The sequence below is a fragment of the Arvicanthis niloticus genome, chromosome 18 (assembly GCF_011762505.2).
Source record: "Arvicanthis niloticus isolate mArvNil1 chromosome 18, mArvNil1.pat.X, whole genome shotgun sequence".
Classification (NCBI taxonomy): domain Eukaryota; kingdom Metazoa; phylum Chordata; class Mammalia; order Rodentia; family Muridae; genus Arvicanthis; species Arvicanthis niloticus.
The window spans coordinates 22,500,697-22,521,404 of NC_047675.1; the positions used below are offsets into that span (position 1 = coordinate 22,500,697).

General features: G+C 47.9%; 1 protein-coding gene across 5 annotated transcripts in view; it reads right to left on the minus strand.

Annotated features, from left to right (window-relative positions):
• Positions 1-758: 758 nt before the first annotated feature.
• Positions 759-20,708, minus strand: part of Cngb1 (cyclic nucleotide gated channel subunit beta 1) — a 63,669-nt gene continuing 43,719 nt past the window's right edge. For all 5 annotated transcript variants that reach the window (XM_034522501.2, XM_076915693.1, XM_076915692.1 and 2 more), the window contains exons 24-33: positions 19,848-19,912; positions 18,796-18,918; positions 15,511-15,652; positions 14,673-14,832; positions 13,721-13,818; positions 13,546-13,629; positions 10,731-10,849; positions 10,066-10,212; positions 4,578-4,797; positions 759-3,844 (exon numbers count right to left, since the gene is read on the minus strand). In XM_034522501.2, coding sequence (XP_034378392.1) covers positions 3,560-3,844; positions 4,578-4,797; positions 10,066-10,212; positions 10,731-10,849; positions 13,546-13,629; positions 13,721-13,818; positions 14,673-14,832; positions 15,511-15,652; positions 18,796-18,918; positions 19,848-19,912 — 1,443 coding nt within the window. In that variant the 3' untranslated portion in view covers positions 759-3,559. The remainder of the gene's footprint in view (positions 3,845-4,577; positions 4,798-10,065; positions 10,213-10,730; positions 10,850-13,545; positions 13,630-13,720; positions 13,819-14,672; positions 14,833-15,510; positions 15,653-18,795; positions 18,919-19,847; positions 19,913-20,708) is intronic.

The window sequence follows — 20,708 nt, forward strand, 5'->3', positions numbered from 1 at the left end:
AGGTATTTATAACCTCAGGCCCGCCCTGAGAACACGGGGTACAGCTTCATCCACTTTCTGCCATGACAATAAAAGTTTTGAGATCATGGACTACCTCTCATCATTGGGGCCCACTGTGGGGAACCATGGAGAAGGCCTTCAACTACTTAGCACCATCTAACTTCCCCTAACGACCTCTCTGCATTCCAACCACAGAGACCCAGCCAAGTGACTAGCTGTGACCAAGAGCCCCTCCCCTCGGGGCACCACCAGAGCTCATCTTCACAGCTGCTCCCTCCGTCAGGAGGAGTTATCTCACCAGACCACCCCCCTGTTATTTGAGCTTGTCCTGTAGATAGGTCTGCCAGTTGCCTTTCACCATGGCCATCTCTCTTACCTTTAGGATGAGGCTTCTGCTTCAATTTCCCCGTCTTGCTCCTTTCTCTCATGGGAGCCTTGTGGTTGGTCTGTCTTTTGACAGGGTCTCCTTATGTAACCAGGCTGACTTTGAACTCTCAACCCTCCTGTTTAATCCTCCCAGGTCTAGGTGTACAGGTACATGCCACCGAGCCAGCCTCGTCATTTTCCATTTGTTTGGTTTTGCTGTTGTTTGCTTGCTTGAGACAAGATCTCATATACCCAGCTGGCCTCAATCAAAGCTGAGGCTGGCTTTGAACTCTTGACCCTCCTCCCACCTTCTAAATGTTGGTATTACAGGTGGGCACCATCACACCTGACCCCAGCTTCCAGTTTTAAAATGAATCCACAACCCAGGAACATTTGTCTAAACTCTTTAATTAAAATTTGCTGTATTGTGAAAGCCGGTGTGTACAGAAAGTATTCATGTTTGCTGAGAAAACAGCTTAGACTGACTAGTTCCGATGGCTGAGCATATTATGATAATGAAATTGTAGGCAGCTTCTTCGTTTTAGTTCTATTTAAAATATTTGAGTGGTTTTTTGAAAAGGTGGTATGCTGTTCATAATCAAAATGCAAGACACACTGAAGAGATTAAAAGATGGGAGAATCAACAGTCACACATCCGTGTTCTGTTCAGACTCCAGGATTACAGCAAATCTCTGCATTATGTCATTCATGCCTCATCTGCCAGCCAGTCCAATTTAGACTGGAGATTAGTGCCAGTCTCCAACTCAGTTTACCTAATATCTTGTTTCTGTAAGTCTCACTCTAAATGAGATAGCTCAGTGAAATTAAGACACCGCTGATCTCATTTCAAAATTAATGTTCTTTCCAGGAACTGCAGGAACCTCTCGCTTTATATAATAAGCAATATATTTTCAGGGACTAGCATCTAAAAGAGTAGGTGCATTCAGAGAAAACAGATTCCAGATGAAGCAGGCTCTCTTGTGGAGGGGCCAGGGAAACATGTTTACTTTGTAGAGGGATCTGAAATACTGGCCACAGCAGGAAGCATTCTCAATGCCTGGCTTTAGAATGTAGGGTGCAGCTATGAGGATAATACTTAAGGATGCTAGGGTTAAATATATGACTAGACTCCCAGACCCCACCCCCGCATTGCTTAAAAAAGGTGTGCTAGTGAGATCAGCTCTATTGGAGATTCTCTCTTTTGGTACTGAAGATCAAACCCAGGAAGACAGACCAGGTAAGTGCTTTATGGTGAGCCAAAGCCCATCTGTACTAGACGATTTTATTATTGTGAGCTCTTGCATGCATCTGCGGAGAAGACGACTTTGTGGGGCCGATTCTTTGCAGCTTCACGTGGGTTTCAAAGATTTAACTTAGGTCAGCATGGTGGGGTGGCAAGGGCGTTTGCCCACTGAGTCTCTCTCTCTCTCTCTCTCTGTCTCTCTCTCTCTCTCTCTCTTGGTTTTTCGAGACAGGGTTTCTCTGTGTAGCCCTGGCTGTCCTGGAACTCACTCTGTAGACCAGGCTGGCCTCGAACTCAGAAATCCGTCTGCCTCTGCCTCCCAAGTGCTGGGATTAAAGGCGTGCGCCACCATTGCCCGGCTCCACTGAGCTCTCTCAATGGCCCTGCGACGTTATTCTTGATGGTGTGAGATTAGAAACAATCCAAATGCTTACTGATGAGCAGTGGCTGAGATGTCACCACCCATTGGACAGGGACTGTGCTGTCATCATTGATGAGCCAATACATTTCCCCCTTTTCCTTTTTGAGATAGGATATTGCTATCTAGCCCAGGCTGACTTCAAACTTGTGATCCTCCTGCCTCCATGACGCCCAGCTACAAGCATACTCTCTAAATGCTAGGAGTTCTTACCAGAGTGGCATGGAGAGCTTCTGAGATCGTTACCTACTAAGATAAGCAACACTTTAAAGGGCTAAGATGGTAACACAGCCTCACTACCTGTAGCAAGGAATACCGGGATCACCTGCCCTGCCATCAGCTAGACTACTGTGTTTACTGCTAGGATCTGGATGAGTTTAGAGCAGTGGTTCTCAACCTTCCTAATTCGGTGACCCTTTAACACAGTTCCTCCTGTTGTGGTGACCCCCTTAAGAGGTCAGCTCAGGAACTTTGGAAAGGTCATGGAACACTTGCTCCTCCAGAAGGAGGACATTAACATTCCTCAGACCACAGGTCGGTTCTCCGACCTGCGGGTGGGGACACATTCCAGAGGATAGACCATTGGCCACCCTCAGACAAGGGAAGTCCTTGCCACCTCATTCCCTAAAGACCAACCAGTTTAAGTCACACTGTTCTGCCAATCATATTGTGCCTAGTCGCGGTTTCTCTATTCTACCCCTGAAAACTATATAAAAACTGGGCAAACAGGCTGGGGGTGGGGGGCAGCGTCGCCTCTCCTTTTGGATGCAGGATGACCCCATCATGTTGGAACAATAAAATTCCTCTTGCTTTTGCTTCGATCTCCGGCTCCGTGTTGTTCACTCAGGGGGTCCCTGGTAAGCAAAGGCTCCTCAGAGTCTTACACCCCAACCATTATTTTCAGTGCTACTTTATAACTGTCATTTTGCTACTGTTATGAATCATAATGTAAATATCTGATATTTCCAATGGTCTTAGGCAACCCCCATCAGAGCTGCTGGGGACCCTAAAGGGGGTCACGATCCACTGGCTTAGAGGTGCTGGGGACTCCCCAAGCAGTTTTGTATTGGTTTGTTTTGAGGCTGGTTTTCATTAGCCCTGGCTGACCTTGAACCGAGAACTATCATACTTCAACCTTCCCAGTCCAGGTTTGCAGATGCTCACCCCGTCTCCAGCTCTTCTCCACCATGTAAACAAAGGGTGGGTTCTGTTGGGGACCCTGCTATATCTGACAACCTTGAGAGTTCTCCTTGATGTCGGAGCCCTCTTCATTCTCTCCTCGGAGCCCTCTTCATTCTCTCCTCCAATCTTTTAAAAGTGCGAGGCGGTTTTCTTCTTGAAAATAGCAACTGTGGAAGAGCAGCAGGGTGTCCAGGAACCGTAGGAGCTCACGGGCACCACCACCACCTGATGAAATTTGAGAGTTTCTACAAGCAGGTGAGAAGGCGCCCTTAGGCTAGGATGCTTGGCGAGGCAGGTGGTTCAAAGGCCAGGTCCCCACCTGGGGATGGGATCAGGGTGCTGCATGTATCTCACTCCCTCTCCTCCTTCTCCTCCAGCATCTCCACCGATAGTGTCTGCTCCCCTGGATCGGGGCCTGGACTCACACGGATCCTCACCGAGGGCTCCGGGGGCCCTGCTGCCCCCTCCGTGCTTCCCTCAGGCTTTGCTGAGGCTGGCGGTGGAGAGCTCAGGGCTGCGGGCTCTGGGTGCTTCTTGGGCTCCGGCGGTTCCTGGGGTGCGGGTTGGTCTGTGCCTCCAGAGCCCTCCTCTCCCCCGGCTTCCTTCGAGCCCCCGGCTTCCTGCGAGCTTTTGGCCTGAAACCCACAGAGCATGACACATGAGACATGATCCTCCAAGAGGGCATAGAAAGATCTTGCAAGCCAATTTGCTACTACTTCCTGGGGCTTCCAGAGGACAGTGGCGCACAGAAGGTGAAAGCAAGCGGCTTGGCATGGCGACATCATAGTTGTGTAGGGGAAACAATATAGTATCAGCACGTTGAACTTTGAGGATGAGAGGCCAGCAGTCTTATGGATTTGTTTTATATCTCCATAAGTAGCTCAGGCTGACCCTAAATTTGGCGTGGAGCACAAATTGGCCTCAATCTCAGGATCCTCCTGCCTCAGCCTCTCCTAAACTGAGATTGCAAGTGTGGGCTACCATGCCCAGCTATTAGGGATAGTTTATGGATTATTAGGAATCATTTCCCTATTCTTTCATCTTCTTATTTCAACTTCTTATTTAGGGGTTGTTTGAGGCAGGGCCTCATAACGTAGCTCAGAGTGCCCTGAAACTTACTCTGTAGCCCAGGCTGACCTAGAATCTATGGTGATCCTGCCTCGGCTTCTCACCTATAGGAGATGCCAACCAGGTTTCTCTGTCTATCTGGTTTGAACCTGATTTTGTCAGTTCCAACCAAACAAGGCCTGCTGCTGTAAAGGAGACAGAAAGTCCCAACACTGAATGTGTGGCCGGCTCTTGGAGGTCCCAGGTCTTCTCCTTGAAACAAACCTGCTAAGGGGAAAGAGCTGGGCCCCGCCATGTTACCTGTTCCAGCAGCTGCTGCTGTCGCGCGGCTGCCTCCAGTGCAGCCAGTTCCTTGAGCCTGGCTCTCAGATGGGCGAGCTTGCCGCCCTTGCCTCCCTTGGGGCCCATCTTTCCTGCAGCAGCCAGGGCAGCATTGAAGAGCTTCGGGGTGCCCGCACGCGGGGGCAGGATGAGCACACTCTTCTCCTCCTTGGGTTTGTTGTTGTTTCTTAGCATGCGCCTGAAAGAGAGCCACACCCACGTCCATCCCATGTGCACAGTACGGAGGAAGCCTCATCTGCGCCTGTGCCTGCACCTGCCTAAAACCCTCAGCATTGTAGCTACTCGGTGGTGGTGGTTGGTAGTGTTAGTGCTGTCTTTGGTTGTGATTTCAGGGTGATGAATGCCTAGAACCACCATAATGAGGTGGATCTTACTGTCTGTGCTATAGGGATAAAAACCCTGAGGCTAGGAGAGATTAACTTGCCTGAGGTCACACAGGATAGACTGAAGGATACAGCTATTGTTTGGATGTGGTCGGAGGGTATCTCCAAGGTTTCTTCTTTTTTTTTTTTTTAAAGATTTATTTATTTTATGTATGTAAGTACACTGTTGCTGTCTTCAGACATATCAGAAGAGGGCATCAGATCCTCTTATAGGTGTTGTGAGCCACCATGTGGTTGCTGGGAATTGAACTCAGGACCTCTGGAAGAGCAGGTAGTGCTCTTAACCTCTGAGCCATCTCTCCAGCCCATCTCCAAGGTTTCATAGGCAAAACTGGGAAGGAGGAAGCATGGAACCTTCCAGAGGCAGGGCATGTTGGGAAGTCTTTAGGGTCCTGAAAGAATGATTTAATTCTCACAAAAGGGGTTGTTATAAAAGTTATCCTGGCCTCCTCTCCACTTTATCTGAAAAAGGGGCTGGGATTATTGGGCCCCTGAAAATGGGGGAAACTGAGGCTCAGAGCAGGGGCAGGGAAGAGACAAGCTCCAGGTGGCCTGGAAGTGGCAGAGGCAGAAGGAGAAGCAAGATTAGGTGTGAACCAGCACCCTGTTTCTTTGAATAAGGATAGAATTTTCCATCAAGAGAGCCTGCGCCTTTTATTAGGAATTTTTCATGCTATCAATGTGTGATGAACGGCTTGGCTCAAGAACAATTGAATTTGCCTGCAGTCTAGTGGGTGAGACTGCTAATTGGCAAATTCATTCATCAGGGTGCCAGCTCAATTTGTTTGGTTTTTTTTTTTTTTTTTTTTTTTTTTTTTCTTTAAATGAGGCTGCTGCCGGCTGCTTATCTAATCAGAGCCAATGGGCTTAAATTGTGTGCAGTGATATTAATCGCCTGAGATTTGCATTTCTCCCTGGGTTTCCCCAGGAGACACAAGTGAGATCATCCATCAGAAGGCCTGGAAGCCGGCTCATAAGCGCTGTCACCAATGTCATGTGAGTCTATAATTCACACATGACAGGCAGCAGGAAGGCTCCGTGTGGTGCTGACGTGACAAAGAGCAACGGAGGGGACGGCTGCTGGTTGCTCGGCTTTGAGTCACTGCAGGCAGACCTGTCCACGTGAATGGAATTCATGATCCAGACCTCTGCTCTGGAAAGGGCATGAGGCAGAGTGGGGACTAGAATATATGTTGGCAGTGTTACTTTGAAAAGGATCTGGGAATTTCAATTTCTGTCTCTGGCTGCAATACACACACACACACTCACACACACACACACACACACACACACACACACACACACGCACACATATGCACTGATCTCAAAGTATTAGCAAGAGGAAATCTGCAAATACAGAGCAAGGGCTGGGTGAGGATGGAGGTAGTCTCTGCACTCAGAAGGAAGACACTCAGGTCTTCAAGGTGGGTCTCTGCCTTCTCTCTCTCTCTCTCTCTCTCTCTCTCTCTCTCTCTTACACACACGCACACACACACACACACACACAGCCTGGAGTACTACTTTTTTTTTTAAGCTTTTAATTTTTTTCCCCCTTCCCTTCTCCCTCTTGCTCTGGGCCGGCCCCCAAATGTTATTTATTTATTTATTTATTTATTTATTTATTTATTTATTGTAAGTACACTGTAGCTGTCCACCCCATAAGAGGGCATCAGATCTCATTACTGTTTTGAGCCACCATGTGGTTGCTGAGATTTGAACTCATGACCTCCGGAAGAGCAGTCAGTGCTCTTAACCACTGAGCCATCTCACCAGCATTTTTAACATAACTGACTGGTCTGACCCAGCTTAGCCATACTGATGTCGTCTTACTGTGTTTTGTTTTGTTTTGAGACAGGGTTTCACTATGTAGCTCTGGCTGTCCTGAACCTGGATATATAGACTAGGGTAGCCTTAAACTCACAGAGATACACCTCCGTCTTCCCAGTGCTAGGATTAAAGGGTTTGTGCCACCATGCCCAGCTCAGACTATCTTACTTAATCTTCACAACAGACAAACTAGGGGATGGTTTCTTTTATTTAATAGATACAGAAACTAACCCTAGAAAAGTTAAGCAAGTATTGCAAATTCACCCAGCCAGCACCTCACAAGGAAAGGATTTGGGTATCAACAGCCACCCCCTCCTGAGGGTTTCTATACCATACTGTGCCACTTGGTTTGAAATCTCATCTGAAGGACTACACACACACACACACACACACACACACACACACACACACACCCCTGCATTGCTATTCATAGTTGCAAAGCATTGGCACTGTGCCAAGTGCTCATCCTGGGGGAGGGGAGGTGTTTTGTGACTGTAGCCGACTCTACAATAAGCTATCATTCACAAAACAGGAAGCAAGAAAACAGCCACACACGCCTGCTTGTTTTTGAGAAAAGGAAAACACAAGATGGAAACAATCGTAGTCAGTGAGGTTAGCCAGACCAGGTGGCACAGGCCTGGGAGCCCTGCTCCTCGGCTGAGGGGGTCAGACAGAGATGGCAGTACTCACCTGGACTACCAAACAACAGGAATGACAGACAGCCTGGCCAATGGAGCAGGATCCTGCCCCAAATACAGATCAGATATGACAAACTTAAAGGCTGGAGCCAGGCTCATGGGAAGAGCATCCACCTAGTGTGTGCAAAGCCCCGGGTACCAAAGAAAGAAAACAAAAATAACCCCGAAACAAACCTAATGCATTTAGCCTCTTATAGGGGCAGGTGACAGGCTAAGACGGACTTGTAACACTTTCCAGAGCCTCCAGTTTTGTGCTTCAGAAGTACTGTTAACATTTTATATTCTTAAAAAACAAAACAACAACAACAAAACCAATCCTACCAGTCACAGCAGAACACGCCTGAGATCGCCCTCAGGAAGCTGAGACTGGAAGTTTCGCTAAGCTAGGCATGGTGACTCATGCCTCTAATTCCAGCACTGGAGAGGCAGGTGAATCTGAGTTCCAGACCAGGTAGGGCTACACAGTGAGACTCTGTCACAAAACCATCAATATTGACTACAGTCAGATGGGTAGAGCCTTAAAACCGAAGGCACGCCCAGCAAATAAACCTAGCACTAAACACGAGAGATAGTCAAACATCTATGGTTTGTTTTTTGTTTGTTTGTTTGTTTGTTTGTTTTTATGATGTCTCCTGGACCCTCTTCTCAGAATAAAGATGGACTTCCTTCCAGCCAGGGGAGGAGGAGGGAGAGAGGCAACACAGGGCACAATGTGCCGACACACACCTATCCGATCCCATGCTGGGGATCAAAGCCAGAATCTCAGTCTTCGTTGCTAAGTCATACTCCAGCCCTTCACCCACACAACTTCACACGGTACTTTACCACAGATATTCGAGCCAAAGGCAAACCTAACTTTATCTACTCTACTTGAGGGCTTGCCTTCTCACAGTGGGTGGCTTAAAAATTCTGAAGCATTGTATCATAGGACTGACCAAACGAATACATAGCACAGAAGACAGCCAAGGGTCTTGGTGGGAAAGGGGTTTAGAAGTGTGGAAAAGGAGATGATTAGAGCAAACTTTAGGGTTGCTCTGAAATTATCTTACAGATCTACCAATTCATCACTATCTACAGAAAACTCAATGTTGACATGCACGTGCTTACATATGTGAAATGTTCATATTGATATACACAGCATATTCCCATGTATGTATTGATATACATTTAACTGGATTCATGAGGAAATCTAGTGGCAATAAGTACTCCTTAGGGTCAGATCTTGTTTCCATTTTATTTTTTACCTCATTTTTAAAAAAGAAATATAGCCCTGGCTGGCATGGAACTTGGAGCACAGGCATGACTGGTCTTGAATTTGCAGCAATCCTCCTGTCTCTGCCTCTGCGGTTATAGGCATGAGACACCACACCAGGCCTAGATCTTGGTTTCTAAAAACTATTGGTGGGCTGGAGCTGGATAGCTCAGTGGTGAAGAACCTATGACTAACGTAGGTAAAGCCCTGGGCTCCGCACCCAACCCATTTCCCACAGAACTCCTCCAGCCATTTCCCACTAGAAGAAATTTGGTTCCTTGAAGGAACTGCTCTTTCCAGGAGGGCAGTGGCATGAGAGGTGGGGGAACTCAAGATTAGCCAGGCTGTCTTGGGGTGCCTGTTTCTTCCCTGCAGGTACAGGAAATGTTGACTTGTAACGGGACATCAAAGGGTAACAAACGTCAGCTTGAAGAGGTCCCACCGGCCAAACTGGAGCAACTGGAGGCTCTGAATAACTAACTGTAATAAGTGTTTTTATAAAAACAAAGTAACGTCTGTTCATGGAATAAACACACCTGGGAGATGGGGTGAGGAGGTTTCCCTTATAGCCGAGTGGGAGCCACAGGAATGGGAGGCCAGAGGAGGTTAGACAGAGATGGCTCAGAAAGACCACTGAGGAGCAAGGTGTCTCGGGGCAGATTAGTGTCCACCAAATGGCAGGTACAAGCTGGGTAGGAACAGGGACATATATGTGACTGCTACGAGAGTCACCACTAATTGCTTGTCAGGTACAAAGAAACAGTAACTTTGAAGCACCGAAACCCTGTCTCCACGATTGAGGGGAACTCATGACCTGGGAAGAACCCAGACATTGTGCCCCCATATGCTGCTTTGAGGGGCATGTTCACCCCAGGTCACTTCTGCACCAAGTGCAGAACTGAAAAGCCATCGCCAGAAAACACCAGACACACCTAATCCAAGGAGGATTCTAAAACCTAGAGGGCCTGCTGGCTGCAAAGAGATCAAAGCCATTAGAAACAGCCACCTTAGTAAGGAACTGTCCCAGGTCAGAGGAGGCAGGACACTGGGCACATTATGCAGGACAAGGCCTTTGACTTGATCCAGGAAGGAAAAGGAAGCTACCAGACACTCCACACAACCTGAACATGGACTATTGATAAGACAACAGTGCAGTTTCCATAGAAAATGCCCTGATGTTCACAATGGTATTACAGCGATAGGAGAGAACCTCCTCCCAGACACTGCTCACAACCTGAAAAAAAAAAAAAAACAAAAAAACAAAAAAAACCAAAGGGATTCTGTACCTGGCCTTCTTTCGAAGTAACTTCTGAGACTCCGGATAATGCACCAAAATTTCATTCAAGTCCTTCTTGTCCAGAATGAAGAGATTGGTGAAGCCATGGGCCACCACATTGGCCGTACGCCGGTTGCCGCCCCCGACAGCCAGCAAGCTGGAGTAGAAAAGGCAGGGGAATGAGGCCTTTTGGCGGCTGAGGTTTTAAAGAAATTAGGATTTTGCTGCTGTTGTTTTGTTTTGAGATAGGATCTCACTATGTAGCCCAGGCTGTCCTGGAATTCACTATGTAGACCAGGCTGGCCTTGAACTCTCAGAGATCTGCCTGCCTCTGCCTCCTCAGTGCTGGAATTAAAGATGTGCACCATCATGCCTGGAATTGTTTAGGGTTTGCAATAGAATATTACTGTTTCTTTCGGGCTGACTCCGACGAGCCTCCCTAGTAACTAGAACTGCAGGTGTGTGCCACCCAGTGGCTTCGATTTTGTTCACATTCATTCAACTCCACATTTCCCCGCCACCTTCATGGTCCACCATGGTGGCACCGATCCCACACATGCTGGCAGGAGCCAGAGCTTTACTTGCTGTGGTTTCCCCCGATCCCAGCCCCAGCCTTTGCTCAGGGTACATTTCACCACCACCACCACCGCTGCTGCTGCCACCGCCACCACCAACCTTATCTCTCCAAACACCGATCCAGCTTTGAGGGTCACCAGTACAGCCTTCCCATCTGGGCCGCCCAGCACCTGCACCTGCCCAGCCTGGATAATGTACATCTCTCGGCCAATTTCCCCCTGGAACAGAAGAGGCCTGAGTCCCACACCCCATGGCCACTGAGGCCGGCCCAACCCTGCCCCACCAGATCGTGCGGGTGTGGTTGGGTCGATTTCCTCTTGGTCTCCGTCTTCTCTTCTGAATGTTGGGTACAATGCTATTCTGCAGTTCTCCCTTGTACTACCTCATGGTCCACACCCCGGTGAGAATCTATGCCCAGTGCCTTAGGAGCTTGCCTAGTGTTTGCTGAGATGGGAATGACAGTAACCATCAGGAGACCCACAGGCCCCAGGGCATTTTCTAGGCTGATGCAGGAGGGCATGCTTCGTACAAGTGAGCCTGCTACAGTAAGATTATGCTCTACCAAGACCATAATGCAAAGTCAAACCAGGACTTGGATTTGAGTCCAGACAGCCTGACTCCAGGGTACATGGCTGCCATGGTTAATATCTGTCCCCCAAACCTAGGCTCTGTCTGGTGAAACTCTAATCCCCAGGACCTCCCAATATGCCCTTATTTGGCAATAAGGTTGTTGCAGATGTAATTCGATTAAGATGACCTACTTGAGTAGGTTGGCCCTAATCCTTTCCAACTTGTACTCTTACAGGAAACAGCTATAGGTGGGACAGAGCCAAAGAGAAGATGCCCATCTTGCTCCTTGGGGAAATGGGCCATTAAGTTGGTCTGCCAGCCCTAACACGCAATGGCTTGAATCTCAAGCTAAAACCGAAGGAACAAATAAATGAATGGATGAATGAACGAGGGGACAAATGAATGAGTGACTGTGGGAATGCATGAATGTATGGCTTGCTCTGGATTCCATCCGAAACGGGAACCTGCCATACACCTTCCAATCCTCTGGGGTCAAAGTCCCAGTGTCTAGGAGAGTCACGGAGGAATCAACAGTAGAGGGCGCTGCTCACAGATGCTCCCCAGCACCTGAGTCACCTGATGCAAACTCCATGGCATCACATGGAAAACGGCGACAGCAATTGTTTCACTCTATGAGGGAGGCACTGTACCTACACTTCATCCACAAGAAGAATGGGAGTCAGAGAGGGCAAGCCACCTACCCAACACTGGACGGCCAGGAAGTGGCTCTAACACTGTTTAAAGCACTCTATTGCTCCCAAACGTCTCCCAGGCCCCAAGGCAGCAGCTTTAAATGCTCAGCCTTCTTTCCCTGGCTCAGCACTTCCAAAAACTTCATTGCTACATAGCAATACCGCCCAACAGACACGGCCAACCTGCAGCATTCTGAGCCACATTTGGCCAGAGATAGCTATAGGTGTGGCCCAACACAAACCTGTAAACTGAACTCAAGGGATGTCTTAGCAGGTAAAGGCATTTGCTGGCGGCCTTGAGCACAGTTTGATCCCTGGAACCCACATGGTGGAGGGAGAGAACCACATCCCTCAGGTTGTCCTCTGACTTTGACATGCATAACAACCCCTCACCTCCCCATAGCAAATAAGTAATTTAAAATGAGGGAGCTGGATGGAGGCTGGAGAGATGGCTCAGCAGTTAAGAGCACTGACGGCTCTTCTAGAGGTCCTGAGTTCAAGTCCCAGCAACTACATGGTGGCTCACAACCATTTGTAATGGGATCTGATGCCCTCTTCTGGTGTGTCTGAAGACAGCGACAGTGTACTCACATTAAATAAGTAAATAAAATAAAGCTTTTAAAAAAAAAACAAATGAGGGGTTGGAGAGAAAGCTCAGTAGTTAAGAGCACTTAATACTCTTCCAGAGGACTCCAAAAATGTATATATATATATTTATTTAATTCATATTATTATTAATATACAAAACATAAATGTATTAATTTATATATTATAAAATCACCAGGCATGGTGGCACACAGCTTTAATCCCAGCACTTGGGTGATAAAGGCAGGCAGATTTCTGTGAGTTTAAGGCCAGCCTGATCTACATAGTGAGTTCCAGGACTGCCATGGCTACACAGAGAAATTCTGTCTCAAAAATACTAAATACTAATACTTTTTAAAAGGCTGAATGAATTCAGCCGAGACAGGCTAGAACCTCACAAGTCTTGCAACGTTTTCACCCCATACGCTCACACAGACTTATTAATATCTCCATACAAAAGACTTACAATTTGCCTACCCACTGACCCTGGTCACCTTGCTGTCACCTTGGACCCCTTAACAAGGAACACAGGACTTCTGACACTGCCAAGAGTCAGATTCTAACATACATGTTTTCTATGTGGCTCAAAGCAATGAAGGGAACCTGGTGTGGGTGGTACAGAGAGGTAGGACCTGTGGTATCACCCCTACTCCTTCCGTGCTGATTCTTGCTATTATAGAAAGTGGGACCCAGAGCTAGTCAATGTTCTGTTTCATCCAGACATTTGGGTTTTGATGTAAAATCTTCCAACTTTTAAACATTAGGGATTGATGAAATCCACTTAAAGAAATTCACAAAACACCTCAGGGCTGTGAACTACCCATGAGTCCCCAGTTGCAGCTGTTAACTTGGCCTGTCCCTTCACCCACTTTCCTGATGGCAAGACTGAGACCCTGGCAGCAGTTTTGTGGCTTAGAGCCCCACCACCCCTTTTCTGCAAGGCGGGTCCCTCTGTGTGAACGGAGCTTTGGAACCACTTGGCAGAGGTGCCTGGCACTCCTCTGCAGCATGGCTGCTCTGCTGGGCGAGCAGACACCCTCCCAGCCCTGCAGACCCATGCAGCTTACCTTCTTGCACACATAGTCATTGGGTAGGTAGACGACTGAGCGAAGCCGTTTGAGCATGTCGAAGATCATCTGTCGGTCACAGCCCTGCCCAGACGGAGGGGAAGGAGTCTGTCAGAGGAAGGCAGGGGCTCTGTCCCAGATCCCCCCCAGCGGGAGGGCACCTGTGGGGGGGTACCTGGAAGAGTGCCACTTTGCTGACAATGTTGTAGTTTACATCAATGGCCAGGTCCAGGCGCATCTTGTCCGGAAGCTGTACCATCAGCTCCAACTCGTCTGGGAAGGAGACCCAGCAGGGGTCAGAGTTCAGACCTGGCCTGCCCCTTACACACCCATACACAACCATGTGAGGCCCTGCACTGGCTCAGGCAGCTCAGCTTCCCCTGCCATAGGAAGCTACTCCAGAATCTGAGAGTCCTCTTGTCAGGAACACCATCCCCTCTTTTCCAAACTCCTACTCAACCTTCAAAACTAAGGACTAAAGCCACTTCCTCTAAGAAGCCTGACCTTGATGTCTCGACCCAGCTTTTGTATCAATAATCTCTATTTGTAGCACTGTGACCCCCCCCCCACTTTGATTTTTTTAACAGTGTGTGCGAACACACGCACTGCACCATGGTACACATATAGAAGTCAGACAACTTGTAGGGGCCAGTTCTCTCCTACCATTTAGATCTTAGGGACTGAGCTTGAGTCCTCTGGCTTGGCAGCAAGCTGCTCTACTGGCTGAGCCATCTCGCTGGCCCACCTACCACTTTATTCATTTGGAGACAAGGTGGTCCAGCCTTGGGTAGAACTTAAAGCAGCCCTCTTAAATGCTGGGATCCTAGGCCTGAGATGCCATGCCTGGCTGTTTACTTGGTTGGATGTGCCTCCACCTTGGATGGCGCTGCATCTCAAGGTAGATGAGGCAAGAAGAGAGCAACCATCCAGAGGACAAACCTCTTAGGTCTTCCAGAGTCTTCACTGGCCCTGAGCAGTTTCTCTAATATCAATGGCTGGGATACAACCACCAGAGACCCCTCAGGACACAGAGGACAAGGGAAGAGCTGGTCAATCTGGGAATCAGGTGAAGGTCGGCTGGGGGATGTGTGTGTGTGGGGGGGGCTTGGGGGTTTGGCCAGTCTTACCCAGCATGCCTTGCGAATGCCAGGTATACTCATACCAGGTCTTGACACGGTTCTGCACAGACCTGGGGATCTTGTAGAAGTTCATGTACTTCACCGTGCTGTCCATGCAGCTGCGGTAGTAGGTCTGCCCCGCTGTGGCGGCCCCCACCACATCTCTCATCTGGAGCAAGACAGCAGTGAGGGGAGGTCAAAGAAGTGGTAGACCCAAGCCGGGCAGGACATAGGTTGGATATGTAGCAGAACACAGTCAGGGACCTATGCTTGTAGGTAAGCCAGAGAGAGAAACATAGAAGGGAACACACATAAAACAAGGACACTAGAAGCCAAGGCTGCAGACCTATCTGGCCATCTCAGGTTCCCGGCACAATGCTGGGGTGGGTGGGATGTCTCACTGTGATAAGCCGATTCTTGTGGACAGCCACTCTCCCCCAGGGTAGAACTCTGGGCCTCCAAATATTGTTTCTCAGAATGGGGACCCTTCCAAGTTTGCTTTGAAAACTCCATCTATTGCCTCATGCCCTGACTAGGACACAAGTTACACATCACATTAGAGACTCAGAAGGGTTTTTTTTTTTTTTTTTTTTTAAACAGGGAACAGCCCAGGTTCCCAGTCTTTGAAAAATCCATGCAGCTACCTGGCTTCCTGTGCTCCACAAAGGAACTGCCATTCAAACAGGAAGGCCTTGGGCAGTCCTGGGACACAGACATCAACTGGTCCCAAGTCAGCCTGAGTCTTTCCTGAGCTCAGTCCCCAAAGCCACAACACACAGAGACGTTTCCAGCTGGGGGTGGGGGAACTACAGGTGGATGGGTGTGTGATGTGGCCACAGTCACCTACCTGTCCAATCATCACAGAGAAAGCGAAGACACCTGTAAAGTAATTCAGCAGCTGGAAGACAATCTCAAAGAGCGTCTGGGGGTCGGGCAGTCCTCCGATGGTGATGAGAGTCTTCACGGCCCAGTAGTAGCATCGAATGTAACTAGTAAGAGGTGGAAAAGGGACCCTGGTCATTTTAGGAACTGCCCAGCTGATCTTGGGATCCTGGTTCGGATACCCATAGGGATCTCATAGAACCACAGATGCAAGAAAATGCCCCACCTTCATTCACCCACTGCGTATGCAGGGCACCAGCAAAAGCCCAGGCCCTAGAGCCATTTTCTAGCACAGATCAATTTTTACCCTCTCCGGTCTGCCTCCTCCTCCATAACATGGACACAGCAGGGGAACATTCTTCCCAGGCAACTGTGAGGATGAATGAGCTAGAAGAGTGACCAGACCCTTACATCAGCCGTCAAGACCCACACAGGGACTGCACCTACCAGCACCAGCCATGGAAACAGGACAAACATCCAATGTGCATTCATCCTGGGAGGGAGCAGAGACTGCTGGAGTAGTAGTGGTGGTGGTGATGGCGGTAGTGGTGTGTGTGTGTTTGTGTGTGCGCGCGCGCACACGGTGCCTATGCAGGCCTCAGACAAGCTGGGATATCTTAGACAAGGCTCCTTGTCTCCAGTTGTCTGGACATATGAAGACAACAGACCAATCTGCCCTGACATTTCCTACTATACCAGTACTGGCCACCAGGGGGCGCATGGATCAACATCTAGCCAATGAAAGTGTGGAGGGAGTGTTCCTGCAGCTGGGCAGTGAACCACACAGAAGGTGTATGAGTGGTGTCCTCAAAGTCCTGGCCTTCCCCTAAATGTTTCGGAGGAGTTATCTTCCCCTGACATGGCATATATTGGGACCTCCTGGAGTGGGGCACCACCCACACCTCCTCAGTGCTACAGGCTGGGACAGGCCACAGTGGACTGCCATAGGCAGGAACTGGTTTTCCGAGGCTCCTCGCTCCAGCACACAGCAGATCCTCTCCTAGAGGGTGGTGGCTAATTTTTAGTTTTTTTGTAGTTATTTGCAGTTTATGGCTATTTACAATTTATAATATAATTAATTTATAAACTATAAAATACTACAATGTTTTATAGTTATAATTTTATATATTTTAGTTATAATATTTTACACTTTATATAGTTATAATATTTTATACTTTATATAGTTATATTTTATGGATATATATATATATATAAAACCATATATATATTATATATAATTTATGGTTATTGTTTATACTATTGAACTTGGAGAATTGTCTGTCACTGTACTTTGTTCACATATCCAGAATGCCTAAAGAAGTCCCCTTGGGAAAGAAAGTGTGCCAACAAGCAGGCCTAGACCCCTGGGTTCTTGGAAGAAGGTTCCAGAGCACCACTGACTTCTCTCAGCACTACCAGTTTGGCCTGCCTCTGAGAAGCAGGTTCTTAGATTGTGGGTGTTGACTCCTTTGAGATGTGAAGGAAAGCCAGAAAACAACCTAGCGCAGCTGACATATTCACAGAATATGTTAGCATATGTTTCTAGGCTGGGCTGTTAGTGTTTCCAGAGGCCAGGTTCTGAACTTCTTCCTGGCAGGCTGGCTTTTCACAGCAGGAGCAAGCGCTGAGTAAGCATTTGCACCAGCCAGACCCGCACTCATTGGTTTGTTACTGTTCTTCTTCACAGGAGTTCTTAGTAGCTTTCTAGCATTCAGGAAGCTAGTCAGGAGAGAACGCTCAAAGGCAACTTGAGCTAAAGAGTGAATTCAGGGCCAGCCTGGGCAACTTAGACTATCTTTAAAATGCTTAATTGACAGCACAGAAGGCCCTGGGTTTTGTCCCCAGAACTTAGAAGTATGTATAGATCATAAAGAAGCAGTGAAGCCAGAGGCCTGAGATTCATGTATAATGATGTGTTCTCTATGTGTCTGTCTTTCTCTGTGTAATACACACAAGATTTGAAAGGTATAGAAAGTTTACCACTGTCCAATCAACTTATGCTTAATACAGCAATTACACACAGAAGTGATAACTTTGTCGCTGGGATTAACCAAATATATTACTTTTGTGTCTATAATATGGCTATTAAAGCATTTCACGTTGCATGTATGAGCCACATCATATTGCAATTGCGTAGTCTTGCTTTAGGCAGTAGACACCGCTAAGGCTTTCTGTTCGCTGTCCGTCATGTATATACACATGCACAATGCACATGCAGTTCTTTGCTGACTTGGAAGAGAAAAAGCAGGAACACGCTCTCCTGTTATATTCCGTCAGTTCTAAAATGCAGTGATTGCATAGCACACCAGTGAGTCCATTCAGCTTTTGTGTGCATGCACACACGTGTTGGAGACTGTACCCAGGGCCATCTGTGTACATGCTGAGCGAGAGCTCTCCTCCCACTGGGCAGGAGCCTCAACACAAATTCAGCTTTTTTGTACAAAAATAAATATCATGTTAAACCTACACATGGATTATCCCTATAACTCAAATTTAGAAATGCTAAAATCTGAAAAAGTAGGTTGCACACAGGGAGGTAAAAGAACCACAAAATCTCATAGACACTCTGAAATAATGTCACTTCCACCAGCAAGCTTCTTTCAATGGTCCTGAGGGGCATTTCCATTTCTTCTATATGATGAATGGCATTATGGGGAACATCTTTATACACAAGTCCTTGTCCCCTGTCCTTGTCCCCTGTCCTTGTCCCCTGCCCTGGGTATTTCTTCACACTAAAGGCTGGTGTATTTGCCAACCCTACTGGACTTGGGTACATGGTAAAGATGTTTCTATTTCTAGCACAGCAATTTTCAACCTGTGGGTCGTGACCCCTTTGAGAGGGTTACATATCAGAGATTGTGCATATCAGATATTTATATTATGATTCATAACAGTAGCAAAACTACAGTTATAAAGTAGCAGCTAAGTAATTTTATGGTTGGGGGTTACTACGACATGAAGAATTGTATTAAAGGGTTGTAGCATTAGGAAGGCTGAGACTCGCTCTGTTCTAGCAGGTTCGTTGCCCAGACCCTCTCCTGACACTAGCAATTCCCGGGGCCTTAGCTTAGGAAGACAGATGGGGAAGGAGAACTTGGCTTTAGAATTTTGGCCATGAATGACTCCTCAGGAGCAGGGTTGTCTTGGCAACACAATAGCCATAGGACACCTTTCTAGGAGCCTTTCTGTTGTAACTGTAAAGGACAAAAAAATATTGCCCATGTGATGCCCTGGGGGAAGCCTGGCTCACCTGTTCCCCACGCCGTCATAAACCCAGTGAGTAGAACCGAGGCCCTGGAAGGCTGACGCCCAGTAGTAAAGACAGGAGTTGACGTGCAAGCTGTACAGCAGGTAGGCAGTAGTCCTGATGACCCTGCAGAGGGAGAGAGTGTGTCAGGGCCATGGAGGTGACACCTCGCCCCAGGGGGCGGGGCGGTGGGACCGAACTAGATCTCAGCCCACCTTATAGGTTTCCTTCTGTTGATTTTCTCCTGCCCAGCCTCCCAATCAGTGGATAACCAATCCCAGCTACTCAATCATCAGTGGATAACCAGTCCCAGCTACCCAATCAGTGGATAACCAGTCTCAGTCACCCAATCATCACTGAATAACCAGTTCCAGCCACCAAATGGATGGCTAACCAGTCTCGGCCACCCAATCAGTGGAAAGCCAGTCCCAAGCCACCCAATCATCAGTGGATATCCAGTCCCAGCCACCCAATCAGGGGATATCCAGTTTCAGCCACCCAATCAGTGGGATGCGGGAGGGGACTGGACTTGAAACCTGTGTCAGAGAACTCTATACAGATGAGGGGCCAAGGGGAAATACGGCCTAAGGGCGGAGCAGGGGGGATTCGGTGTTCATAGAGAAATGACAACGAGCTGTGTGCTCTTTTAGGAACTTGCTCCCCAAGTATAGCCTAGTTAGCCCTGGCTAACATGTTTTGTACCAATTCTTACAAATGGTCTCTTCTGCTAGAGCTAGGATGGGAGCTTCACTTCCCTGTACTGACACGGAAATGTTGGCTTGTCACTGAGTCAGCCTGTGAGTATCCTTGTCACAATGGGGGGGGGGGGGTAAATAAAGACATTCGTGGTTCTGCATAAAACAAACCAACCAACTAATTATTCTTTCAAAGAAGAAGCTGGGCCAGGAAATTGCGTGATTTCTGAAGGCCATGGGGCATGGGGGAGGGGAGTAGCTCAAAAAAAGAGGTTAGGGGGTATGGTGTGTGTGTGTGTGTGTGTGCACCTGCGCGCATTGATGTGCATATGTGCACGTGTGGGCATGGGGAACTCTCACCTGTAAACGTAGGCTTTGCTGAGGATGGCTTCCAGGCGGTTATTAAACTCAAAGAAGGCCATGTACTAGGAGGGAGAAGAAGACATTAGGACAGCCCTAAAGGCCAGCTCTGTGCCTGCTGGGGACACGGCTGCACTGCCCTTGCCTTCTACCCTACCTGGTGGTTACCAGTCTTCTCTGCCCTCTTTCTCCAGGTAACCAGTGTGATCATGGCTACCCCTGTTGGTAATTTTCCCCATTTATTCTCCTTGGAAAATATCACACACTAATATCATGTAAGGGGAATAGTAAGTTTAATTGGTTGGCTAGAAGCCTACTTAGAAGCCTGATTGTTCTGAGTGGCCATCTACCCTGATCACATTCAAGGGCACTTGTTGGATCTCTGCCCTGAATCAAGTCAATCCTCCTAGGACCCTGGGTCCAGCCAGTGAGTAGCAGAAACAAACAAACAAACAAACAAACATAAACAACTGGAAACACTATGCATAAAATCAGTGCCATGCATCCAAATCAGACCTTGGCACAGCCTTACTCCTGTTACCTTGGGGGGAGTCACCCAACCATTCCCAGGACCAACTTCCCCATCTTTTGAGTGGAGTCTATTATAAAGCTGAAGCCCCTTCCCTGAGAAGCACTGAAGGATTGGAACTGGAAATAGATGCCTATGTTCAAATCTAGACTCCATTCCTGCTTAGCTGTGTGACACTGGGCAAGTTCCTTAGCCTCTCTGGGCCTCTCTCCTCATTTTTAAGATGGCAAGAATAGCAGTCATGTCATAGAGTCAAAGAACTAACATCAGTAAAATCTCTGAGTCAGAGACTAATGAGAAATGTCCCCAAATTACCAGCAATTATAATGAAT